The sequence below is a fragment of the Phodopus roborovskii genome, unplaced genomic scaffold (assembly GCF_943737965.1).
Source record: "Phodopus roborovskii unplaced genomic scaffold, PHOROB, whole genome shotgun sequence".
NCBI classification, from domain to species: Eukaryota; Metazoa; Chordata; class Mammalia; order Rodentia; family Cricetidae; genus Phodopus; species Phodopus roborovskii.
Window position 1 is genome coordinate 6,874,813 of NW_026126602.1, and position 27,377 is coordinate 6,902,189.

The 27,377-nt window shown below is 41.8% G+C and overlaps 1 protein-coding gene across 4 annotated transcripts in view; it reads left to right on the forward strand.

Moving 5' to 3' along the window:
* The first annotated feature begins 1,163 nt into the window (after positions 1–1,163).
* Positions 1,164–27,377, forward strand: part of Arhgap21 (Rho GTPase activating protein 21) — a 117,373-nt gene continuing 91,159 nt past the window's right edge. For 2 of the 4 annotated variants that reach the window (XM_051205681.1, XM_051205684.1), the window contains exons 1-2: positions 1,167–1,316; positions 2,118–2,535. In XM_051205681.1, coding sequence (XP_051061638.1) covers positions 2,455–2,535 — 81 coding nt within the window. In that variant the 5' untranslated portion in view covers positions 1,167–1,316; positions 2,118–2,454. Of the gene's footprint in view, positions 1,317–1,577; positions 1,722–2,117; positions 2,536–27,377 lie in introns of those variants that run through there. The other 2 variants (XM_051205682.1, XM_051205683.1) reach the window with 2 other exon arrangements.

The following is a 27,377-nucleotide window of genomic DNA, read 5'->3' on the forward strand; positions in this document are numbered from 1 at the left end:
TCCGGAGAAGGGGTAGGGGTGGGAAGGGGAGTCTGGGGGCGGGGCAGAAGGCCTGAGCCAGTAGCCTCTGATTGGCTCACACTCTCTCGCAGCGTCTCCGGATTGGGCGGTTTGCAGCGGGAGATGTTGTGAGGCGCAAAAGGGCGGGGCTAGCCTTTGGGGTCTGAGAGCAGGCTGGGGAGTCGGGTGTGGAGCAGCGGTCGTGGTGCAAGCGGCTGGGCTACGGTGACGGGAGTTTGGGGTAAAGCATAGCCGCCGTCGCTCGGTTCCGCTAGCCGCGCCTAATCGCTCTACCGCTCTGCAGGTTAAAAAAAAAAAAAAAAAGCAACCACAGAAAATCTGAACCACACGTAGCCTCCACCACCGGGTCCCTGCTCACCGCAGGAAGCTACCTAGCAGTGGGGCGGGCGGGGACACTCCCTTATCTGGAAGCCCCACATCCCGTAGACTCTAGTACCACCCGCTGCAGAAAAGGGGCCGCCATCCCCCACGACCCGTCCCCGCGGTCCGGGGCCCTAGGTCCCGCAACAGCTGCAGGGCTATGCCCTCTCCTGGAGCGACGCTCGGGAAGCGGCCAGGGTCGTGTGGCCGGCGTCGGGGTGCAGGGGCGAGCTGGCTCGCTGGTGTCCAGGTTTCGGGGGGCCTGACAGCACCACCCCTGCCCTGGCCCGCCTCCCTCCTCCAGCTTGGCTTCCCAGGCCGGGTGACTGCAGACCAAAAACTCCTCGCCCCCGAGCGTCCCCCGGGAGGGGAGGGGAAGGAGGTGGGGTAGGAGGAGGTGGATCCAGAAGGAAGGCGCGAGCAGTCCGCCCCCGGGAAGCAGCTCGCGCGCCCGCCGGCCGGGACAGTCTCGCGCTCGGCGATCGCGGGAGCAGGGGGCCCCGGCCGGCCCGGCCAGGCGAGGGGAGAGTCCGGCGGCCTCCGCCCCGCCCCACGCCCTCCCGCGGCGCCGAGAGCCCGGGGCCGGCCGGGGCAGGTCGTGGCTCTGCCTGGGAGCGGACCCCTGGCCCGTGCCCTCCGCTGCGTGGCCGTCTCTCTCACCGCCCGGGGCTGAGGCGCGGGCTCGCGGAGGCCGCGCCCGCGTGTACTCAGCGAGCGAGGCCGGGGCACAAAGGCGGGCGACGGGCGCCCGGGTCCGGCGGGCCGCGGAGGAGGGGCGGCGCCTCATGAATATTAACCGAGCCGCGGCCTAGCGCGCCCCGCCGCGGGCCGAGCCGCCGAGCGGAGCCCTTGCTACCCGCACGCGCCTGGGCCGCGCTTCCCGGGGGCCCGCGCCGGCGACCCGCCTCAGGAAGGGGCGGAGGAAATAGTGGTAGGTGGGTGGTTTGCCTTGCGCTTTTCCCTCTTGTTCAGGTGGCCACCCGGGAGGGCGAGCCGGGGTCGGGGGCCCGCGGAGGCGAGCCGAGAGTTGCCGGGGCCGCGGCTCTTCCAAAGCATGCCCGGGAGCTGGAGCGGGAGCGGCGCCGCGTCCCAGCCGCGGCCGCACGCCTCCCCACCCAGCCCCGCCGCGGGCCAAGGAAAACAGCCGCCTCCTCGGGGGCGCGGGCCGGGGCGCAGGGCAGGCTGCCACGGGCGGCCGGAGTCACCCGCGGCCCGGACGGCCGCCGCAGACGCCGCCGAGCCCACGCCCGCCTGGGTCCGAGCTGGCTTTTTGTTTGTTTGTTGGGGAGTTGGAGGGCGTCTGCGAGTCTAACCCGGTGCGGAGAAAAGTTCGTTTAAGAGTAGGTATCCGGGCGCTGCAGAATGCGCACACTGCCTCGCCACTGCCCAGGAAATTCAGCGATTAAAATGCACTTGAACTGTTTTTGTTTTTTGTTTTTTTCTTGAAGGCTTCATAACAGCCGGGCGTATTTGACACAGCCGCCAGGGCAGTTGTGAGGTCTCGCTCTCTCGTTCTCTTCTCTACGTTCAGGCTTTTTTTCATTCCTTTTTTATTTTTTATTTTTAAAGTTTGTTGCATGTGAGGATTGTTTCCTTCCTTTGCGTGGTTCACCTTCGTGGACTGAGTAATCCTTCGGATTGGGGGAGAGGGGGAACTTGGTCTGGACTTGTGGCAAGGCTAAAGATCGGCGCCTGGGGAAAAGTTCACGTCCTTCATTAACTTCTCCCTGTTCTAGGAAGGATCTCCGAAAGCTGACGCCAGAACAACCACTAGGATTTTTCTCTGGCCTCGGAGTAGCGCCGCTCGGAAGTGGACCTCTCTTCCCTGCACTTGGCCTCCGCCCTACCTGTCGCCCCTGTACTTTAAGTCTGGAGAAATGAAGAGGGCAAAGACTGTTGAAGAGGGCGTTTGAAGGGGCTTCCTGCAAATCTTTCTCATCTCGCACGTTGTTTGACCAGTCCCTACCCTGCATCGCCTCAGAACCTGCTGTGGAATTGGTCCCCTTTTGGTGTGTGGTGGCACCTCTCCAATGTGGACTCCAAAGGATTTGTCCCTTTACAGTTTGAAATGAAATGATGGCCACACATTGGACTGGTCTGCCTGAGGGAGATGGTGACAAACTCAAGGCCTGTGGGGCCGCCTCAGCCTGTGAGGTAAGCCAGCTAGCTGGGCGGTGGCTTATGTGTGTGAGCGTCCTAAGAGAGTGGGGTCGTCTGCCACCGGGTCTCACGAGGGGGCTTCTTGGGGGGCGTTCAGCTACTTGGGGGCAGCGTCTTAGTTGACCAGGAGAGAGGTGAAACCTGGCCTACTTTTGTTTCTAGTGACTTTAGTGATTAATTAGCAGGAACAAGTCTCTGTCTTAAATGCCTGTGTGTTGGTTACCCCTTGGGGCAGGGGCATTCTTCCAAACACGATGGTTGGGAAGCCAGAGGACAGACATTTCGGCATCCATTTTTCCTACAGTGTTTTGGAGCTCGAGCTGCTCGGGGGTGGCTTTATGTAACTCTTGTATGTGTTACATCCCTAGTGGAGAGGGCAGCTGTATGCTTTGCTGCACCTGGAAGCCAATGTTTTTGATGGAAGGGGATCCTGGCTGCTAGTGGTGCCCATAGCAGCTTTGGGTGGGAATCGAAGTCTTACCACCATCAGTTTACCGCTCGGTCTTGGAAAACGCCTGTAGTGTTGAAATTTCAAGCTCCTGAAAAATCTCCTGGCTTTGCTGTTCCTTTATTTATGCTCTCTGGGCCCTTATACTGCTCCATAGTTCTGAGGGCAGCTCTGGGCGTCAGGTGGCTTGCGTTGAAGTTCGGAGAACGGCTAGCTGGGAAGACTACTCCAGATTCCCTAATTTTTCTTTTTCTTTTCTTTTTCTGGGCCAGCCAAACAGAAATTGTAGAAAATCTATTCATTTATGGCATCCATATGCCCAGTTGTCTTCTCCTGTCTTTTATTCTCCTTGTATTTGAGTTGGTGTATGTGGAGTTTGTTTCTGTGATGGATCTATTGTGCTTTGTTTTGTGTAGTTTCTGTAACTTGTTTGGTAAAGGCCCTGAATATTGTTATTCTTTAAACTTTATTTTTGAGGTGCCTGTGTCTTCATTGAGATGTCAGTGGTGACAATAGCAATGGCTCCAGTGAGTCCTTCTCACTAGCTTACTGTTCTTTTGCCTCTATTGTAAATTTTCACTTAGTCTTTGGAATACCACTAGTTCTAAGCATGTGAATTTGGGCTCTTAGTTTTGGTCCATAAAGCATGCAGAAAAGATGCTTCAGACAGTTTACTTCGTGTGGGAATAGAAAGTTTGTGTAGAGGGCACATTCTGTTTATTGGTCAGAGCCTCAGGTTTACATCTAGAACAGGTACTCTATTTTTTGGTACCATTAAACACCTGCTTGCAGGTAAAAGCATGAGTAAGTCTGACACTACAGTCCTCTGATCACAGTAAACCATAATGACGCCTTTTGGAAGACCTACCTACAACCTGGTGATTGCTTAATGGGTATCGTAGTTACGTAATAATATAGGCTGTAGTCCTAAAGCCTTATTTGTCATTGTCTTGTGAACACTTTAATTAGCATGCTGCTTGCACTGTGTTTGCTAGAACTAACGTTTATTTGATAATAAACATATGCGAGTGTTGTTATTGTTTAAGGGTTGCTCTCAAACCAAGAATTTGGACACACCTTGTACTTCTCTATAAAGCAGTGTGTACTTCCATTTTGTTGTATTCTGGCTTTTATTGACAGTGGTTTTGTGTGTGTGTGTGTGTGTGTGTGTGTGTGTGTGTGTGTGTGTCTATATATATGTATTTAAGGGCTGCAGATTTTGTTTCCATTTGGGCATTTTTTATTTGTGTGACTATATTGTTTCTAGTTGGGAATGAAGATATTGTGTGCATTTTACTCATTTAAAGAGGATTTGAATTGGTATTCAATTAATATGTTTTGGCTCTTAAAGAATGATCTTCAATTCTTTGTGCTTCAGAAAGCATTTTCAGAGCGGCAGGTGGGAAGTGAGGGGTCTGTGATTATTGTCTGCAGTCAACTGTGATGTGGGTCTCTCTAAAATGCTGGATACAGCTTGTAAATATTTCCGAAGACTAGAAAGGGAGTTGCTATAGTTTGGTTTGATAAATATTTGTCACTGACTAATGCACTTAATATTTGTTTTTAGTTTTATTGGAAACACTCTATTCTTCAATACTGTCATTCTTCAATTGAAAACAGAAGAAACAGTAGCTATATTCCTGAACATGTTTAAATAGTAAATTGATGTATGTTTTTCACTAACCGGAAACAAGTGCATGTGTCTTGGTAGTAATGCTGTTTGTTAATTGACCAAAATGCCTAACTTTGTGAGACAGAAGAAGCCAATTTAATTTAATTGGCATTTCTTCCATACTTTATCTAATTAGTTCATTCCATGTTCTATGGATAAGGTCAGTTGTTTTTATGTTCCTATTAAATTATATAATTCACTTGTGTTGATGAGTATATTAATTTAGGTACCCTTCCCCAAGATTATATTGGAAGACCAAAAAGAAGATAATCAACAGCTCTTATAACTTAAAGAATAACAATTCAGAAAGTTTCTTGGTGTTACACAGTAAGGACAGCACAGATTGTGTTCTATACTATCATACACAAAGTTACTCTATGTATCTAAAATGTCATTCCCCCTTCCTAATCTTCCTTTCAGGGCCCTGTTATGTAGCCAGGCAGGCCTCAGACTCAAAGCTGTCATCCTATGTCAGCCTTCCAAGTAGTGGGATTATAGGAAGGAGCCACCAGGGTGGGCTTTAAAGATATGTTTTTAAGTAATGGTTTTAATCACCCTGAACCATGGTGGGTGGGTGAGTGTGTGTGTGTGTGTGTGTGTGTGTGTGTGTGTGTGTGTGTGTGTCTGCCTGTCTGTCTGCCTGTCTTTCTGTCTGTGTGCGTTGGGGAGGGGACAGGGAGGAAGAGGGAGAGACTAACTTTGGCTTGCTATTTTTTTTTTTATATATAGACTCCTTTAAACATTCTGTGATCAGATTATTCCTCTTACATATTACGTTTTAGTCTTCAAGGTTTAGATATTTTTTTTTCTTAACCAGAAACCTGAAAAGTCACATTGACTTCCCCTTTCCTCCTTAAACACTAGTTTCACCTTTTAGTCTGTAGCCCCTGGTATTCTATAATAATGGAGATTTTTGGTAAGTTCATTATTAAAAAATAATTATTGTTAATTTCATTAGTTCCCTCTGTGTCTTGCTTTTTTTAAAACTTAGGCTGAGATTATCCTGTAACTGTAATGTATTCGTAGCTGATGAAAAATATTTGCTTGTTGATAATGGAATAGTGCACATGCTATGGTAGTGTGTTTTTTGAGTAGGAAGTTTGTGTGAAATTTTCCTTTGATTGTCTTTATAATAGTGCTTTTTCTTTTTGTCCCAGACTCCCTTGTTCCACCTCTGGCTCTTTCTGTTTTTTCTTTTTCTTCTTTCTTCTTCTCTTCCTCCTCCTCTTCTTCAGACACTTTTTCTGTTTGCCCAGTTCATATTGGATTGAGCCAGAACCAGTCTCTTTCTTGTCTTTTATTCTCTGCTTTCATTCCCAGGCTTTATTTTACGTTTTCCTGTGACTTTTATCTGCATAGAAGTGGCTCCCAGTCTATAACCCTAGCCCAGATTTTAAGGGATTTTATTGCCTTCCATACCTACGTAACCACTTTGTTTAGTTTTGAGCGGTGTTTCAGATTACCCCACAGCAGTCTGTCTGTCTGCTGCTGGCTCTCTCAGTGAGCAGAGCCACTGCTTACTTACTTGACTCACTCAAAAACTAGGTGGTTATTCTTGATGGTCTTTGTTTCTTGTATCTAAATTTCTGTCAAGCCTCCATTCCAGATCACTACTGGCACTTACCTGAGTTGGGATCACTTTCTCTCTGATGAACCACAGAAACAGCTTTCTCCAGGAGCTTCCCAGGAGCTCAACTTGTCCCTGTCTTCTTCCAGAGCTTAGTTGTAAGTGACTTCAGTAGTCAGGGTCATCCTTCTCCTTTCTCACCTCTTTTTATAGTTCCTATAATTGAACTCTAGGGATTGTGGGGCGGGCGGGCCCTTTTCCTCCTCACAGGCGTCTCTTTCACCTTGCAGACACTCCCCTCCCTCTCCTCACTGCCTTCTTTATCTGATTTTCACTTGGTCCTCCAGGCTTTTCTTTTACATGACTGCCAGGGAAGTCTGCCTTGACTCTCCAAGACCTATTAGTTGTTCCTAGTGCATTAGTCCTAAACATGCTGTACTTTATTGGAACAAGTGCTTACAGCTCTGACCATCTCTGTCTTTTTTTGGACTGCAGCCTCCATAAGAGGGAAAAATCATGTTGATTTCCAGTGTCTGACACATAATAAATGCTCAGTGTTTGTTGAATGGATGGATGAATACACTGGAAGGGCTTTACATTTTATTGACTGTTCACCAAGAGTTTAGTATACTGATTATTATCTTGTTTATTCTATCCCTTTAGTCCTTCCTTCACTGTCTCTTTCAAATTTCTTCAACTGTTTTACCTATGTTCATCTCAGGATTAGTTTGATCCATGTTTCATGGTTTTGACCCAAGGTAGTCTCAAACTGGATATGTAGCTGAGCATAACCTTGAACTTGTGATCTTCCTGATCCCATCTCCCAACTTGTGGTATTACAGGCATATTTCAGGAAGTCTGCTTTTCTCTATTGTTTTTGTTTTTGAGACAAGCTCTCACTATAGAGCCAGGGTGGTCTTGAATTTACCATCTTCCTGCCCCCCGCCTCCCCAGCCTGGGATTAGAGGTACATGCCACCACGCCAGGCTTCCCTTTAGCTGTTGAGTTCAGATGCCCTCATCCTACTGACCCAAGCACTCAGCATTCATCTGCACTTGGAGAGTAAGCAGGCAACTGCAGAGCCAAACCGGAGATTCTCTGCCTCCTGTGGCTCACCTTCTGCTCCTTCTGGGCATGCTCATCACCGGTGATAGCAGTCCTGCTCTGCAGTCTCTGGGATATTAGTGTCTCTTTTTTAGTACATACATGATGTGTGTATTTGCTTGATTGAGTTCTCAGTTTCCTAAGTGGTGTGTGTTTCTCTCTGTTGTAAGCAGGGCAGAGGATTTGTAAATCAAATCATGTCATTTCACTCAGATTCTTTTAATGGCCTTTCCTTTCCTTAAAAATTAAAGGACAGAGTTCTTTCAGTGACCTTTGGGGCTTTCCCCTTTTGCCTTCTGCCCTCACTTCCTGTTACTCTTCCCCTTATTTTGTGCTGGCTTTCCCAGACTTTTGCTCCTCTGCATACAGAGACAAATTCTGGCAGCATTGAGCCTGCTGTCTGCTGTCCCCCTCCTTTTGCAATGCTCTTCCCCATCTCTTCATGGCTTGCTTTCATCTCCAGTTTGTGTTTACAGGCTGCCCTCCCAATGAAGCATTGCCAAGCACCGAGGTTAGTGAACACCAGTCCTTCATGTGCTCCCCACTGCCGGTTTCCTAGCATTATTTATCTCTGCTTCACCTGTCTCCAATGGACATGCTTAACTAGATGATCTTATTTTCGTTTTTTAGACAGATAATGCATATAGAATATTAATGTTCTAAGTGCAGAGTTTGGCTGTTTTGTTCATGTTCTCTTTGTGTTATCATGTATTTTTTAGATGAATGAAAATCACAGAAATTCCAAAGTGTTATGGAGTTTGTTCTTTGGCATGTAATATGTAAATACAATGTGTTAACCTTGGGGTAGGAAGTGCTTGTTCTTCAGGAGGCCTCCTCACTCCTTAAATTCCCTTCCATTTCCAGCAGGATTGCTGCTAAGATGTTTGAATCATCTGTTTTTTTTTTTTTTTTTTTTTTTCTTTGTATCTTTCTTACCTTTGGGAAGTTGGTTACCAAGTTACAGTAACCAGGACAATGTGTAGTACAAATGAAGGAAATAATTTGCACCACTGGATTTGACAACAGACTCGTGGAAGGATAATCAGAGTGGTAGATGCTAAAAGCATATTGAAAAGTGATATACCAATGGCTAGAGTGCTTTCCCTAACATGCATATTGCTCTGGGTTTGAACCCTGGCACTTAGAAAAAAGAGTAATATATTTATATTAACAGTGTTTCTTTAGTGAAATGACTGTCTAGCAAATGACTGATACTTCATATTTTTGTTCTTAATATAATTAGGCAAATTTAACAACTGTTAATTTTAATGAGACTATAGAAATGATAAGTTTTTATCCTTTTAAATTCCACACTGCTGTTTACTGAAAATAAGTTACATGTTACCAGTCTTGTGACATTTTTTCCTGTTTTTAGCAAATCCATACTCCAAGCAATAGATACACGGGCAGCCTTTCAGTGGCATATGCTTCATTCTGGGAAGTCCTGGGATTGATTTTAGCTAGTTATGATGTAAGATAGTACCATTACTTAACCATAAGTGTTCCTCCATATACATAGATCCAAAGCCAGAATACCACTCTGCCAAAATCTCTATGTGGAGCATTAGCACTGAAGGTGAAGTCTGCCAGGGTTGAGAACAGTGTGGTAGCAGAAGCACATGTCACTCAGGGCATCATGTGTGAGTCCGGGTTTGAATGCATTCAGCAAAATCTTTCACTGGGTAAGAGCAACCAACAAAGGAAACTTCTCCATAAATTATTAGTGTTCCTTAGCACTCATCTCTTTTAACACATTTTGAAGTCTGTTGTGCTTTGATTTCATGGTTTTAATTTGAGCAACTGTGGGTCAGGTAGTTTACGACAAAGGTAATACTGTCTTTTGTTCTTTGAACTGTGAAGAGCTTTGTCATCTTATTATATTAGCAGTGTGCTTGCTGATGTAAGGATGGGCAGTGCTGGTGCAGCTAGAGGCACAGATGCTGTTATTGAATGCAGCTATTTTCTGTACAGAAGGACCATATGGTAGGCACTTGTTTTTCTTTCTGGTTGATGTGATTGGATTACTAAAATGAAAGGTTACTGTATTTAAAGATTGTCCTAGTATTTATCTGCTTTTAATTGACCTTAAGGAATTAAATGTGTGTAACTATTGTAAATAGCCTTCTGTATAGTCTCTAGAGTAGAAAGACTTTGTGTTAGTTACTTTTATAGTTTCTGTGACAAAACACCTGACATGAAGTAGCCTCAGGAAGGACTGGTTTATTTTGGCTTAGAGTTCACCAGGATGTAGTCCATCATGGGAGGGAAAGTAAAGCATTGTGCAAAGAGACAAGGTGCTGGCCACATTGTGTCTGCAGCCAGGAACCCAGGCTGCTGCCTTGTCTCAGGTCTGTGCTCTAGACCTTCAGCTCATGGAGTGCTGACACCCAAGTTCAGGCCTTCCTCATTTCAAGTTCTCTGGGAACGTGTGTTTCCACAGTGACTCTGAATCCATTCAAGTTGGCCATGGAGATGAACCTGCATAGACATCTTCATGCAAAAGTTCCGTTTTATATTATTTTTATGAAAATCATTTTGTAGTTTGAAGTAGTCAAACTACAAACCGTAGTCTCATCAAACTAAACATTTTACAAAATAATTCATTTCACAATGAAATAATGGAAGGCAGCATTTTATGCTTTTAAAATAATCTGAAAATGGGCCTGGAAGAAGTCTCTGGGGTAAAGGCACTTGCCACGTAAGCCTGGCAACCTGACCTCAAAAGCGTATTACCCATGGTGGAAGGAGAAAACTGATTTTCCAAGGTTCTTTTCTCACCTTCCCGTGTGCACCATGGTATGTGTATCCCCCCCCCCCATGCATGCACACAGATGGATAAAGTGTATTAATATCTTTAAAATCTTAACATGATTTTTTTTTGTTTTCTAGTTAATATGAAAACTTCCATTCTCAAGTTAGGATTAAAAATAAGTTTAAAACTTGTATTTCTGAATATTTATCTGTTTATGGGAACATAATTAGACAAAGCAGAGCAAACTGTAGTCCATTTCTATAAAGAAGGCTAAGTTAAGGACTTTTATTTACTTTCCCCTAGTGTCTGGCTGCTCTCCGGCCTTCTGTTTGATATTGGGTATGTTTGGATTCTGGCTTGGTTACTTACTGCCTTTTGCCCTGTTGCTTATCTCAGCCCTGGATGGACATCTGGTGTAGCTGTGGGTAGTGCCAGGCATGCTCTGTCCTTCTTATAACCTAATGAGCACATAGTGTCTTGACTTCCTGGCTTTCTTTTCATTGCATTCATCATTAACATAGCTTATGAGGAGTTAAATTCTTAATAACATGTTGATTGTTAGATATCAGATGCATTTAGTACTTTTGGAAGTTTCTTCTGGGTATAGTTCCACTAGTATAATCTTGGACTAGTAGACACTTTAAAAAGTATCTTCAGGTAAGGTGATTGGATACACCAGTATCTTCTGATCTTCAGGGTTCTGTATGGCAGATAATCTTTGTAACCTTGATCAGTGGGGCCTACCTTCTCTTCTTGCCTCTGAATATTGGCATCTGGAAATAACAGGGATTGGTATGTGAGGGGAGGGGAGGAAATGCTTGGGGCACCCATTTTTAAATGGATCTTTATTAAAAAGCTTTTAGGAAATTGCTTTTTATTTCATTTATTCATTCATGTTTCTCAACAGGTTTGAAAAGAAAGAGAAAAATAGAGACAGGAAAATAAAAAGCCTAGAATTGTCCCCAGGTGCACACTTGCAAATTCTGGTGAGCATTGCTAAAGTTATGGGCTGAGCTCATGTCCTGGATTTCTTCCTTGGCATTCCAGTTTGTTCTTTAATCCTTGAAGTGAGAGAAACCCAGAAAGGAAACATAGGCAGAAACCAAACACACACTGGAGACTTCTGTGGGGCCTCCAGAACATTCTCGATCTCAGTGCCGGCAGTTTCTTACAGGATGATTTCCAATATGGTGCATGGGCCAGAACTTTGATTTAGTGAAATGTAATGGATTATGATTAGACATTTTATTTTGCTTTTTAATCTTAAAAATTTCATATTTGTACTATATTTTTTTTAAAAAAAAATCATTTCATAATATATCCTAGACATATGTCTTTGTCCATAGTTTATATGGATGGATCATACCCATACTGTATATGGAGAACAAGAAACCTAAATAGTATAGGTCAAAGGGAATTTCAAAGTCTGTAATGTAGAACTAAGATTAATTTTCTGTTTGTGAAGGTAGAACTGGGTGATCCTAGGTACATGGGCCTGTTCTAATTAGAAGTTAACAGAAATTAAGTTTGCTTTCTTGGCAGAGGTAGGATGAGCTTCAGTTAGAAATGTTCTAGTGGGAGGATATTCAGTCAGGTTGTGTAGCATGATCATTTGAGTAATTTTTTGATTTCTAATTAATGTAATGAGTGGAAAGCCCTGGAATTCACCCCAAACCTTTAACTATTGAATGGGTTTGTGGTGTTCTAGTGATCATCCAAGTTTGAGAACAGCAGAAGCCTCAATCATGGTCACAGACCCTTCCAGGAAGTTTTAGTTCAAGACTGAAATTGTATTGCAGCCTAATCTTTTGCAGTCAGGCATTATGTCCATGCTGCTGCTCTCTTGAAGTGTTGTCTTCTCAGACACAGGAGACTGTCAGGAGAGCCTGGCATGGTGGTGCACGTCTCTGCTGCAACTAGCTTGAAGGCTGAGGCTCAAGCACAAGTTGAACCCAGGGGCTCAAGGCAGAAAAACAAAACACAAGTTAAAATTCAGCAGGTGTAAGTGATAGCTAGTGTACTTTTGAAAAATATCCGTTGTCTTGTAATCAAAAGTTCAACACTTTAAAGGGGTAGAATTCTGTTTCTTGGCTCAGTGCTTTATTATAAAAGTAATTTATTTGGTTTCATTTGCACAAGGTGTGTTTAAAAACTTATTGCTAGGGTAAATTGTAAGCAGTTTTTACTAATTTCTAGCAAGAAAGCGAAAATTACAGTGGAAGAATATATATGCGGCTGGAGAGATGGCTCAGCCGTTAAGGCTAGGCTCACAACCAAAAATATAAGAATATATATGCACACTCACATGCACACATACACATGCATGCACATGCACACAGGGCTCTGTACCTGAGTACACACTGAGTACAAACTGTGAACGACAGAAATCATTACAACATAAATCTTCAATAATGAAGTGTTCATTAGTGAGATGATTTCCCCTGTAAATCCGTCCCCCGTTTCCCTCCAGCCAGTTGCTAGCTCTTCTGATTCTGTCCTTTGAATCAGTCTGGTCTTTCAGGCTGACTCATAGTGGCCAGCATTGGATAATGTGATGCAAACACAATGCAAACTAATTGCAGTGTCCAGTTGCAATTCTGAAAAAGAAGTGGGGTTTCTTGAAGACAGTGAATGTGAAGGAGAAGGCGCACAGCCACTGACAAAGAGGATCAGGCAGAGTGAGACCCGTTCTCAAATGAAGAAAATGTAATCAGGGTTGATAGGCATCTCAAAGGAAAGCCGTGGAGAGCATGTTTTAAGGATTAAGAGCTTTTGAGAAATTGATGTCTTTGACTGTGATTGCATCTGGGAGGGTGCATTTCTTCTCAGACACAGAGTTTAGCTTAGACTCAGTCTTTCAGCAGCTCTGTTTGCCAAGAGACAACACAAAGCAGGTATGAATATATTGATGGATGGATGGAAGTAGTGAACACATTTCTCTTACTACTGAGAACCAGTAGAAAACCCCAGCTTCTCTGGTTGACTTTTAAATGAGGCTGTTTAAAAAGAACTCTCAGGGATAGCCTCATACAAGGTTGTAGTTATAAAGATGTCCAGATAGTTCAGAATTGTGAATATTTTAGCTGCTACCATTTGTGACTCTCATGGGTCTTTGCTGCCTAGAGTACCATTGATGTCGTAGCCATGAGTTCAGGTGATTAAAAGCAAGACTAATAGGCACAATTACATTATAAGTTTCATGAGAGTCTTCCTAGGGATATAGGACTCAGATTATCTCTAAGTGATGATAGAAACATAACCACGCTTTGTGGCTACTAGAAATGTTTCTCCTCTAGGCACATAGGAATACAGGTTCTCCCCCAGCTCTGAGAACCTAAGAGTCATTTGTTTGTATTTGGCCTTTGATTGCTGCTGTCAAGAGTGACAGCCTTTGGCCTCTGTAATCATCTTTTCTAATTTTGACTTCTAAGCAAATCCAAATGGTATGTTTGGATTAACTGATAGTTCTGGAAGAAGGTAGACAGTTATTTAATGACCTAAAATATGTGTATGCATTTGAAGAGCACAATGCATCCTCAAACACAGGGCTTAGAAAGTGCATGCCCCATGCTGTGTTGAAGCATTTAGGCAGTTATTGACAGGAAGATGGCATGTCTTTTCTAGTTGGCTCTAAATTGACCATAGACTAAATAGAACTCTTAGTCTCTTAATAGGATTTGAACTTTAGAAGTTATTTTGTATATTAACTAAGAGGGATAGAGTATCAATATTATGAATAAAATAGGGGTCATTGCCCAGAGCCTACAGAGATAATAAAAAGGGGAATTTCATAAATTAATTTATGCCAATGAACTTGGCAAAGGAAATAGCCAAGTGTCTTAAAAGGGACAAATTAATGAAATGGACACAAGGAGAAATAAATCTTAATAGTGCCATGTGATATAGCGATTGCATGTGAAATCATAAACCTTTCCAAATAGAAGCTTCTAAATCCATTTGGTACATCGGTATATTTAAGGTATATACCTTAAATATATATATATCTTATATATATATATTTCTTATATATATATATCTTATATATTAAACATGTCACATATTTAAGAAAGAAAAGATTCTATAAACCATTTTTTTTTTTTACAAAATTAAAAACTACCAGTAGAGAGAACTTTTCTGATCTTTATTTTGTGAGGTCATTGTAGACCTGTCCAGATAAAAAAATAAGAAAAGGAATTTGTAGTAGCAACTCTTATGTATAATAGTAATTCAGATCTAACAATAAAGTGAAAAGGGTAATAATATGCTAAAGTAAGAAGTATATGAGATAATTCATAAGATTATCTCAGACACAAAGTGTTTGGCTAAGTGTAAGTTAGAAAACTGAGAATATAATGAAACTTGTTGAATTTGATGAAAAGCATCTTTAGGAAAAACAGTGGTCATACTTTGTGTGTGATCATCAGTATTTACATTTTGGGTCAGAATGCAAGCTTACCTAGTATGTAAGTCAACAGAGGAATTAGAAGGAAGGAAGAAGAAAAGAGGAATAAATCACTTCTCAGAATGTATTTATATGCTTTGAAAACCATGAGGGATGTATCCCCAAACACCCCACTAGAATTAACTAGTAACAGTTTCAAACTTTGGGATGCAAAGTGGCTATATAGTAGGCTTTATTTCTGTATGCCAGCAACCGCTAGACAATGAATCTTAGAAGTGAGTTTTATTTTAATGTTTGAAGGGAAACTAAACAGTTAGCCACAAACTGCTTGGTTAGATTCAGTTTAGTTATAGTTAAAATTCTAGCAGGCTTTTTGGTTGTTGTTTGCTTGTTTTTGAGTCAGGGTCTCTCTACATAGCTCTGGCTGTCCTAGAACTCACTCTGGAGGCCAGGCCTGTTGCTAACTCACAGTGATCCACCTGCCTCTGGTGGGACTGTAAGTGTATTTTATTACACCCAGCTTTTTAAAAGTATCAAGTTTAAGACAGTGTAGAATTAATATAGTCTTGATGTATGCAAGAATTAAAGTGAATAGAGAATAGGGAGACCTATTTGTCCACTCATCCAAATACAGTGCAGAAAGGGATAGTGTTTTCAACAAGTGGACATACATACAAAAATAAAAAGAGCATCCCTTCTCATGTCTCATTGGACAGAAAAGTTAATCCAACATTGATCACTGATGTGAATATAAAAGCTGATTATAAAGATTCAGTAAAGAATTGACAAAGGGAAAAAAAAAAAAGAATTGACAAAGGTTTCTGGGAAATGACACAAAAACCATTAATTAAAAGAGAAAAATAGTGACTACTTTCACTTTATCAAAATTGAAAACTTCTTGCAAGTGCCATTAAGAAAATGTTTTCTGACTACACATGGTGGCACATGCCTTTAATCCCAACAGGTGGATCTTTGTGAGTTTGAGGCCAGCATGATCTATAGAGTGAGTTAGGTGATAATCCAAAGCCATCAGAGAAACCCTGCCCGGAAAAACCACAGACAAACAAATAATAGAGGAATGAATGAATGAATAAATAAATCCTAAAATGTTTTCTGAACCCAGAGATGGACTCACAAAATCTGATTTGGATGAAGGATTGCTTTCAGAATCCGTGTATAAAATGCTTAGGATGCAGTGATTAGACATCCTCGTGTTAAAAATGGGCAAAAACTGACAAGACAAATTAAATGAAAAATATGCAGACATGTTCAACATTATTAGTAATTGGGGGGGGCAAACTAGTTTGTAGCATTAGCTATTCTTTGTCACAATAAAGTTTGCTGCTGTCAGAACAATTTGTGGGAATGTCTAGATTCCGGTTCTCTTTGAGCATTAAAACAATATTGCTGTTAATTTTTTTAAAAACTTATTTTTATTTTATGTCCATTGGTGTGTTGCTTGCATGTATGTCTGTGTGAGGGTGTCAGAGCCCTGAATCTGGAACCACAGACAGTTGTGAGCTGCTATGTGGGTGCTGGAAATTGAACCCCAATTGTCTAGAAGAACAGCCAGTGCTCTTGACCACTGAGCCATCTCTCCAGCCCTGTTGCTATTACTTTTAAATTTCATTCTCCAATTATTCATTACTACCACATAGGAATGAAGGATTTTTGCATAGCAACTTTGCATACTCAAAACGTAAAAATTTCATTGCCATCTACCCATTAGAATGGGAAGAATTAAAAGGCAGAATATCAACTATTGGTCATTGATGAGCAACTGAACTCTCATATATTGTAGCTGACATGATGACACAGCCATGGAGGAAGACATTTGGGCAACAGTCAGAAATTCAGGCACTTGCAGCTTACTCTTTAGTTATTTTTTGTTATTTTCAGACAGAGTCTTGATGTGTAATAGCTTTTGCTAGACTGTTTGCTATATTGCCCAGAATGTAGCCTTGAACTCAAGACAATCCTACGTCAGCCTCTCAAATTCTGCAGCCTCTCAAATTCTGAATTTACAGGCATGTAGCACATGTCTCTTTTTAGCTATTTATATTCTTAATGACTAACATCTTTAAATTTGAAAGAGCCTTTGTGTCTACCAACGGATAATCAGAAAACTTTTTTTTTTTCTTTTTTTGGAGGCAGGGTTGCTCTGTATTGCTTTGAAGCCGGTCCTGGCACTCGCTCTGTAAACCAGGCTGGCCTTGAACCCACAGAGATATGCCTGTCTCTGCCTTTCGAATGCTGGGATTAAAGGAGTGTAGCACCACTGCCCAGCCAGAAAATAAATTGTAACATATTATATAGTAGAGTACCATTTAGCCCTGAGAATGAGCTGATACTTGCAACCACATAGATATATATCAAAAAGTAATAGAAGCTAAAAGTGAAAGAGTGTATATATGTCCACACACACACACACACACTCATATACATGTATGTATACACACTGGGGTAACCAGGTCTTGTGTAGTAGTGGTGCCTGTGTGTGTGTGTGTGTGTGTATGTGTATTTGTCAAGATCATTTTTGCCTTTAGTGGGTACATTTTGTTCTGTGAATTACACCTCAGCAAAATGAATTTGAAGAGAAAGAAGTATGGCAACATGAAATCATGGTGAGGCTGTGCAGTAACAAGCCCTGATATAGTGCCAGCTGCCCTCTAAAACAGCACACTTAGACCAAAGCCTTGGTAGCTTCCTATAAATGTCATCAGATACCTACAGTATGAGCCAGAGTTTTCATTCCTAGATAATGCCCCAAAGGAAAAATATAAATGCCCACAGGAGTATTCATAAGGGCTTACTCATGCCAAGCTGGAAACAACTCACCTGTCCATCCCTAGGAAAACAGATAAAGCATTGTGGTGTGATTACACAGCAACAAGATGGATGGATACAAAAACGTCCTCAACAGAAGAAGTGGACAGACTGACAGAAGGGCCCAACACTAGGATTGCAGAACTATTGCATGGTGATAGAATACAGAACTGAATTTGCTTTTGTGTGTGAAGGTCAGGGTATCACTAGGAGGCAAGTAGGAAACTTCCAGGGTAATGGGAATGTTTTGTATCTTCACGTGTGTGAGTGGTATAGGTGCATGAACTTGGAAAATCAAGTATGGGCTCAAGAATTGCATGTAACTGTACATATACAAAACAATAAATATTTGGCTGGGAGATGGCTCAGTAGCTACATACAGCACTTCTGTGCAAGTATTAGAGTATTAGGGCAGGATTTTTGAATCCCCCACCCCTGACACTCATGTAAATGCTGGCTGTAAATGCTGGCTGGGTACAGTGACCTCTACCTGTATTCACAGTTCTCAGGAGAAGGGCCAGAGACTTGTGATTGGGAGCAAGCTGGTTAGCTAAATAAGGCCAATGATGAACCTCGGGGATCAAATGAGAGGCCCTGCCTTAATATCTAAAGTGTCTTCTTTTACTAACCCTTTCCACTTGAGGTCAACCTTTGGCCCCCACATGTGCAGGAGCCCTCTTTCCATACACTCACATAGATCTGGACACATACGTGTATGCACACATGTACATGCACAAAAAAGAAAAAACATGTTAAATATGACAGTGAAATTCAAAGTGGTGAAAAAGAAGGATTGCAGGAGCTAAAGAACACAACTAAACGGTTGGATAAGTTCTAAATCCTCACCCAGTACTTGACCATGTCTCCTGTATCTAAAAATATTTTTAAAAAGAAAAAAAGGAAAATAACTTAGCTTCTATTATTCTTAAATTCCAGTCTGCAGAATGTTTCCTTTTTAAAGAAAGAAGAATAAAGGGAGTTACTGTAGCTTTGAGGAAAGTGAAGGGAGGTCTTGCACCTAATTTATATCTCTACATATCAGCTAGCTTCTTATATCCTAATAGTCTGGTTGGAATATTACATATGCTATAGGTGGCTCACTTGTAAGAAACTGACAATATTTTAGATTAATGAGACTGGAGTTCCACTGCCAGGTAACTTAGTTTTGTATGACCCTGGACTGTTCTGGAGGTGGAAATAAGTAAACTCTGAATATAGTTTTTAAAAAGTGAAATTGATCTGTTAGCTATTCTGCCTAAGTGCTACAGAGTTAGATTCTTTGTAGGAAAACGCTGTTTTCTTTAATTGTGCCCAATAATTGTGTCCTTTTTAGTGGCTGGAAGGCTTAAGATTTAATAAGTAATATTTTATCTTTAAAAATACTTAATTTTCATAATGCATATAATGTGCTTTGATCAAGTGTATCCTTCATTCCCTCTTTCTCACTTTATCTCATCCCTCACCCCCAACTCTTTTCCCTCCCATATTCATGTGTAACGTGGCTGGGGGAAAGGAGGGGGCTGAAGTCCCACCCCGTCTGATGTGCTGTTGCCAATTGATAGCTGTTGGGGAAAGAAGAGTCAGTTTTCTTCAGGGTTGTGTTCAATAGTTGGTCCTCCGCCCATACATACACAGGCAGTAGCAAGCGGACTCAGTGCTATTTTGTTTAAACAAGGGATCACACTTCAACCATTTTTAAGTGCATAACTTGGTATATTAAGCATATTCATAATTTTGTGTAATCATCACTACTTATTTCCAGGGCCTTTTCATCACACCATATTGAAGTCCTCCCTTCTCTACCCAGCCCCTGCTCACCTCTGCCCTATTTCGGGGTTATTGATTTGCCAACCCTTGGTACATTTGTTCATTTGTTTATTCCTGTCTGGTTAGTTCACTTAGCACAGTGCTTTTGTGTGTCACCCACACTGTATGCTATGTTAGAACTCCATGTCCTTCTTTGGTGAGCGGTATCCGGCTATAGGAACATACCATAGTTTTATGCATTCACTTGTTTATGGTCTCCTAGGCTGTGAATAATGCCATTGTGAACATACTAACCAAGTATCTGTTCGAATTCCTGTTTTCTTCCAAGAGTAGAACTGGTGACAGGGTTGCGAGCAGAAAGGACATGATGGAAGCAAATGTGAGAGAGTGACTAATGTCCAGAACAAACCAGAAATTTATGAAAGAGAGCTCCTGTTAAATACGCAGTAACTCATAAATTAATTTCCAAATGAGGTTTTCACTGTCCTGCCTTCCAGTGATGGTGGAGGGAACAGGCTTTAGGGTTTGAACAAGTCTTTGCTGCGTTCCATGCCGGCTCAGACCTGTTTTTGGCTCACAAGGGCACTGTGCAAGGAATCTCTGCTATAGTCTACATCCAGTTTCTGACTTTTTAAAAACTAGTAAGCCAGTGGTTTTTGTTTGTTTCGTCAACCCAAATCATCTGTTAGAGCTCACAGAGAGTGTTTTCAGAACTGAGAAACTGTAATATTAAATGATAGTTTTTTTTCAGTTTTCCCTAAGGTTCCTCCCCCCCCCCCCAGTTTTTCCTTTCTAGTGAGTTGAATCATAGATGTCTCCATTTTATTTTAATAAATTTTAGTTTTCTTCATTTACTTAACCTTGTTCCTACACATCTCGTTTCACTGCTGCTGGGGACTTAGGAGTGGCTGCTTTGCTTTTCTGTAAATGGAACAAGCACAGTCATTAAAAATAAATTTACTTAGGTCTGATTAGTTTTGCACAGTTTTAGAAGCTGCCAAGTTACTTAAGCTTTTAGCAGATGGGATTCAAGTTAGGTTGTTTTGTCTTCAGGTAAAAATACAGACTACAAGAACAGATTTTTTAAAAAGTTGGAGTAATTACATTAAAGACTTGTAAGAAGTTTGTGTGTGTGTGTGCACACGCACATGCCACATGTGTGCAGATGTTGAGGAGGTCAGAAGAAGGTGTTGGATCCCCTGGAGCTGGAATTACAGGCTGTTGTGAGCTATCCATCATGGTTGTTTAAACTTAAGCCTATAAATGTATGCATCATAAAATATAGTAATTGGTCTGCTTTCTAGCATGCTGTGTGTAATCTATTTTCAGTTTTGAGTATTTCACAACCTTTTAATACTCATTCCTGCTGTACTGTAGGCATTTATGTTGACATTTGTTAGCTACAATGTTTGTTTAGTCTCAGAGTACTGGGTTAGTTCTTTGTAAGCTCTAGACTGTAATACCTGTTTCCTAGAAATATGCTATGAGACAAAATGTTTTTAGATAATTTTATAGTAGTGAAGAAAGAGCATTAACACTCATTGAAGATTTCAACACTCAAGCATTTAATCCTCACAGCATTCTGGAAAGGTATGCATGACTGTGCATTTTCACGGTGGAAACTGAGGCTTAATTGAACATGGCCACACAGATCTATATCTGTCTTATTTCTGCTCATTTCTTCAGCGTTGTAAGTTGGTAATGATGTTTTCCCAGGGAAAGCCCATGTCGAGCTTGAACCTGACCTAAACGAGCCTCCTTTGGTAGGACTAAAGGTCCTTAGAGTTCTCCACCTTGTCTTTGCAGCACGCAGCATATCCCTGGTTCATTGGACTCATGAGACATGAGAAATCCATCATGCTGAAAAAGACCTGTCTCATGCCATCTCATCTGTGTAAATCCCACTCTTTCTTAAAGTTGCCTCAAATTCCACTGCCTGAGAAACTTTGTCTGACCTCACTGACCTCAGGAAACTTTTTTTTTTTAGTCCCAAAGCGGATAGTCTTGCTTTTGGTGGCCTTTCTTCCCTTATTTTCTCTCCCTCTGGGCTCCTGCTGTTGTCTTTCTTATTTTTAGTATTGAGTGGATTTGTTGGAACTCCTCGAGATCCTTAGTTGTTTCAGAGTTCAGACCTTCTCAGATTTTGGAAGTGTTAGATGATCAGATTCTGGCTGTGAACGGTGTGAGTATTTGCATTTCATGGGATCAACACAGACTCAGAGCCGGTGGTCAGCTCAGGTCAGGCTTTACTGCCAATGTGTTAAAACGTTTTCCACTCTCAGGGCTTTTTGAAGTTTAAGATAGTTACTATGTAATTAAAGATACAGATCAACCGCTGTTTAGAAAACCTAGCCAGTAATCACATGATATTTTATGACTTCCTTTGTTTATCTTTAAAAAAACAAAGCAAAACAAAAAGAAAACAAAAAACAAATTGGGAAGAAACAGGGTCCATGCAGGCTTGAGAGCAGAACTGTGGATGTCCCAGAGTCTCTTAGGGGATGAGTTAGTCTCAGAGCAGGTACAGAGAGTGCACAAGAAGGCCATATAAAAACAAAACAAAACAAAAACAAATTGGTATTGATTACCTTAGAGATGATGTTTGTGGATATTGCCTTCCAGTTGATCCATCATTAACAGGTAGATGTAAGCATAGCATATTGTATTTTGATTTTATTTTATTTTTTTGTTACTGGTGACCATTTTAGTTTTTTCCTAAGTCCTTGAGACACAAACACAATTATCACTGGTGGTTTTCTTATTTTCTAGTTCAATTTTATGTGCTATTACAGCCGTAGATCTGGAATCAACCATTGTTCCAGGATGTCCTGGTATCTTTCAGTAGACATAGTACTTCAAGACCTCACTTGGCTGTTAGAGATGTTCATTCCTAATGAGTTGACTTTGAGGCTTTCACACAAACATACATACTCATATCCTGTATACTTACCCAAACCAGTACAGTGGTAATAATATTGCTTTAGTATTGTTATTAAATTATAGGCGTATTCACTGTGTGTGTGTGTGTGTGTGTTGTATTTAAAGATAACGAGACAATAAGTAATACCGTTTCCTTTCAAATTCAGGATTTGGAGGGTATTGTTATTGTTTGAGATAGGGTCTTATTTTGTAAACTTGGCTATCTTGGAACTGGGCTAGTCTAGAACTCACAGAGATCCTTTTGCCTATGCCTATGGAGTGCTGGGTTTGAAGTTGTGCTCCACCCGCCTGGCAGGGTTAGGAGTCTTTATTTAACTTCTTTGGTATAACATTCTATTTCCTTTACCCCCAGAGAACTCATTTAATTTTATCCCAAGTAACATACACACTAATCTGGGGGAAAAGAAGTAGTACTTGATGAATGTAATTATTGAGAAGTTACAATTTTTTCCTATTCTTTCTCTACCACCCCTCTACATTTTACAGTTGTATATCTGCCTTACCAAATATGAGAAATTACAAACCCACTTTCCCCCCCTTTTAACTCTCATTTAGTGTTGATTCTAAAGCAGTTGATTCTCTGTTCCCATGCTCTTGCTTCTTTAGTGTTTTGTTTTGACGAGGGGTCTTTGTAGCCAACACTGGCTTCTGATTTACTATGGAGCCCAGGCTGGCCTGGGTGTCATGCTCCCTTGGTTACAGATGTGAGTCACCACATCTGGTTGCTTTAGTCCTTTTGACTGTCTAGATTTTGTGTTTTGGTAGGTTCTGTGGAAAAGTCATAGGACACAGAATTCCCCAGGTTCTCATAAGTTTGTCTGTGGATACTACAATGGAAAGTTCTAGCCCGGGCAGTTGTTCCTGGACTTATTTTCTTTCTGGAAATGTCTTAAATCTGATGCTGCAGATTTGTTTTTAGTTGTGGAAAAGTCAAATGGCCATTGAATTTTATTTCTGTGTTTGCTCTCTGTGCCTCAGTTAGGCTATTTTGGTTATTTTTCATTGCTGGGATAAAAAACACCATGACCAAAAGTGATTCATGGAAGAAACAGTTTATTTTGGTTTACAGTTCATGGCAGGGAGTCCATGATGGTGGTGGAGGTGTGGCCGCAGATAGCCAGAGCCAGAGATGAGCAATTTCAGCTTTCACTAAAAACACTAAGTGGGAAGCAAGCTGGAAGGGAGACATGGATATAAACTTTGGAAGCCTGCCTCCAGTGATAGATTCTTCCATCAAGAATCCATCTCTCAAAGGTTTCACAATCACCCCAAACAGCACCCAGGTGGGGACCAAGTGTTCGAACACAAGAGCTGATGGGGCACGTTGCTGATTCAGATCACCATAGTGATGGCCATTCTGAAGGTGTTCCCTTTCCATTTCAAAGGTTTTCATTTTGGGAAAGCATAATGAATTAACTCCTTGTCCATATTCTTCTTTCTACTTCTCTGGGATCCTTAAGAGTGTGTGGTATGGGCATTGAAATCTCCCTCCTACTTTAGTGATTACCACATTCTCTTGTGTCTCCTCTAGTTTACTGTTTACTTCTGATTTTGTTTCTTTTTCTTCTTTTGAGTTTTATAATCTCATTTCTGAGTTTGCGCAGTTTGTAAGCAAGCTTATTTGACCAACTGGTGATTGGTTTAACCCAATCCTAATTTACATTCCATGTCCTACATACTTTGTGAAACAGTGCTGTATCCTGACAGAAAGCAAGGGTGGATGTGATGTAGCCTATGTAGTCCTATGTTTAGCTTCGGTTTAAAATATTCTTTTGTTAATCCTGTGCAGCAAGATTTCAGAGAGGTGTGACAGAATGGTTGGTTGAGATACCAACCTAGGAGAAAGCTTATTCAGCGGGAGTAAGAAAGGGACAGTATTTTAGAAGTGACAGATTTGGTAGCTGGGTAGAGAGAGGGGACTCTAGGATGACTGTTTTCTGTTTTGGTAACTAAGGGTTTGAATTGCTCTGTCGTTATGTAGATTAGGAGATTATTGGTGCTGGGAGGTTGGGAGAGGGAAGATAATGAGCTCTGTTTGGGGAATGTAGTGCAAAGCATCTAGGTACCCAGGCTTAGCAAGGGCTCAGTCATGCAAATTGGGGCTTGGGAGAAAGGCTGGCATTGGAGAGGGTTGAAAGTAATTCATAGTCATGAGCCTGGAGGATGACATCATCTAGGGAGAGCATAAGAAAGGAGAAAAGTAGGTCAAGGAGAGAATTCTAACTCAGATAAGAAGGGAAACCAGCCTTAGACATAGTAATAAGAATGGTTAGGTGCCATTCTGTTTTAATCTTGCTATGGTTGTTCATGCTAAAAAGTCCACGCAGGTGTTACTCATTTTACAGAGGATTTGGAGTTCAAAGGTTAAACCATTTGCTCCTTGTTGCAGTCAGCCATCAAGAAAGCTGAATCTGTGTGACTTGAACCCCTGCTTTTCACTTCCTACCTGGGCTCTTGCTAGGCAGGGAGTTATGGAAATACTACACAAGTGTTGATGTGCTGCTTTAGATGAGAGGTGTGGAAGGTGTTATTGGCAGGGTAAGGTACTGCTGAGAGATTAAGAAGGAAGGGGTACAAAAGTCATCCATTCTTGTGTTGGAATTGGTTTGCTGTGGAATGTAGATAGTATGGTTAGCTTATTGCACCACTTTCCTAAGCTGTGCTTTTATTGACTAAGTAAATGCCAGCTCATAATTCGCCCAAAGAAGAAAACAACAATTGTTAAAAAAAAAAAAAAAAAAGTGATGCTAAATTCAGACTAAGATGGCTATGAGGCAGGCTTTCTTGCATGATGTAATAATATCCTTGTGTTTGGGAGAGTGATGCAGCTTGGCCGGCTCCTGATGCTGCTCAGACAGGAAAGGGAGGGGAAGAGCCTCTGAACACTTCCCTGCGGAGGGAGCGCTGCTTACTGACAGAAGCTGAGTCAGAGGATGGAGACTGCGCTATAGGCAGACATGGCCCAGTTTAAGCTCCTTGACTGCATGATCAACCACAACTGGGGTTTACTCTGCAATCTCTACTGTGCATGGAGTGGCCAGGTTTGTCTGATGGATACATATATTTGCTTTTTAATTTGAGGCTGCTGTAACTGTAGAGCAGAGTGGAAATGCTTGATACGAGAACATCACTTTGTTATAGTCCTCTTTTGCTAGTTTTTTATTAGTTATTTTTTTTAACATGGCATATAGTAAATCTGATGATCTGAAATACTCTGAAAGACTTCAGTTCACTGAAGTAGCACAGATGCTGCTGCTTGTAGAGCATTACCTAGTGGGGGAGGGGAAGTGGGAATTAATGAATTAATACATGACTAATACAGTTGTAAAAGAAGGTGAACAACACAGTTTTTCCAAGGAGTTTAGTATTGTGTTAATAAGGTAGTAGGGGTTTGGAATGAGCTGCCCTTTAGTACGCTTTCTATTTACCAAAAAAAAAAAAAAAAAAAAAAAGCCTCTGGATTTTTTCTTCACAGTGGTATTGAGTGGTTCCTTTCTGAACCTTTCATGTTATGAGCCATGCATTTATGGAGACTATTGTTTTGCAGTAGAGAAAACTTGCTGGGCCTATTTCTTAGACTAGCTATCGGCTCATGAGTGATCTCTAAGAAGCAACCATTCTCTGGGCAACCCCATCAACACTCTTAGCAGATAAAGACTGCTTCAGTAAGTCGTAAATCATGTTGTACATGCTCAGTCTAATGGCTTTTAAAACACAGAAGACCCACCCACACCCCAGCTATGTCTCAGTTCTTCCACAGGCTAGACACAAATGTCTTGGGTTGGAAGACTTGAAATGAGTTCCAACCAGGACATCTGGGTCTCAGTTATTTTCTGTATGTCCTATTTTTTCTGGTTTGGAAAAATGGTTTCATAGTTTAGCATGGATGCGACAGACCGGTAGGTCAGAGAAATTAGAGGTAGAGAAGGTCATTTAGTGTCTGTTTCTTTCAGGCTAAGATTGATCCCTCAGTACTCTCCCTAATGGATTTACATTACCACAAAAATATGGGTTTTACATGGCTACTAAGAGAATAAAAGAAGATAGATACTGCAATTATCTTAACATTTAAAATTCATGATATCAGAAGCCTAACCAAGCTGAAACTTGAGCTCTGTGCTTTATATTTGCTAAGCCCTGTAGTCTCACCAGGAAACTTTCTTGTTTGAAGTCTGTAGCTACTTGGTCTTAGCTAACCCAAGAGGAGTGTTAACTGTGCCGTGAATGCCCTGGGATGAGCTATGCAGCTGCTGAAATTGAGTACTTTGTGTGTGCCACGGTCTGAATGTTGCTAGCTAGAGTTGCTGTTGTCTTCCCTGTGGTTTTGATCTGACATTGCCCATTTAGCTAGTAGTATCTCTCAAGAGAGTTTGCAGAACGTAGATGAGTAAAATGGCATGGGACACTGTTTCCTTTGATCATCAAGTATTTTGTTTGTGAGACTGGTTTCTATTTGTAGCCTTGGCTGTCCTGGAACTCACTCTATATACCAGGCTTGCTGTGAACTCACAAAGATTTGCCTGCCTCTGCCTCTCAGAGTGCTGGGATTAAAGGCGTGTACCATCACTGCCAGGCTACTTAAAAATATTTAATGGAAGTCACAGATGTAGTACTTTTGAGGCCAGACAATTGAAGTATGAAAGGAGTCAAAAAAGAGCAGAGAGACTGGTTGGGTGTGATGGCATGTACCCGCAATCCCAACACTTGGATGCAGAGGCAGGAGGATCAGAAGAGACCTGCATAGAGGCAGGTATTAGAGACTACAGAAAACAGGAAAGCAAGCTCTTGCAGACAGCTCCTACACTGCATATGCGTATGTGTATAACATGTGTAACTGGCGCTGGCAGGGCTCAGAAGAGGGGGTTGTGGTGCAGGCTTTCTTGGACTGTCAGCCCCCAAATCATGACACGGACACTTATTATTATATGAATGCTTGGCCTTAGTTTAGGTTTGTCCTACTAGTTCTTATAACTTATTTTAAACCTATTTCTCTTCATCTACATTTTGCCTTGGTTCTTCATATTTCTTTCAATTCTGTATGTCCTGTTTTCCTGCTTCCTCATGTCTGTCTGTCTGTCAGCTACCTACCTGGCTGGGTCCTCATATTTTACCCCCCCCCCCCCCCCGTTTTGTTCTTCCTATTTTTTTTTTTTTTTTTTTGCCAGCTATCCAGCTAGCCCTGCCTATCCCTCTACTGCCTAGCTGTTGGCTGTTCAACTTTTTATTAGACCAATTAGGTGCCTTAGTCAGGCAAGGTGCAGCAAATGTAACATCTGTACATAACAAATGCAGCATAAATGCAGCATAAACAAATGCAACACATCCCTATATAGCTAAAATAATAATCTGCAACATAAA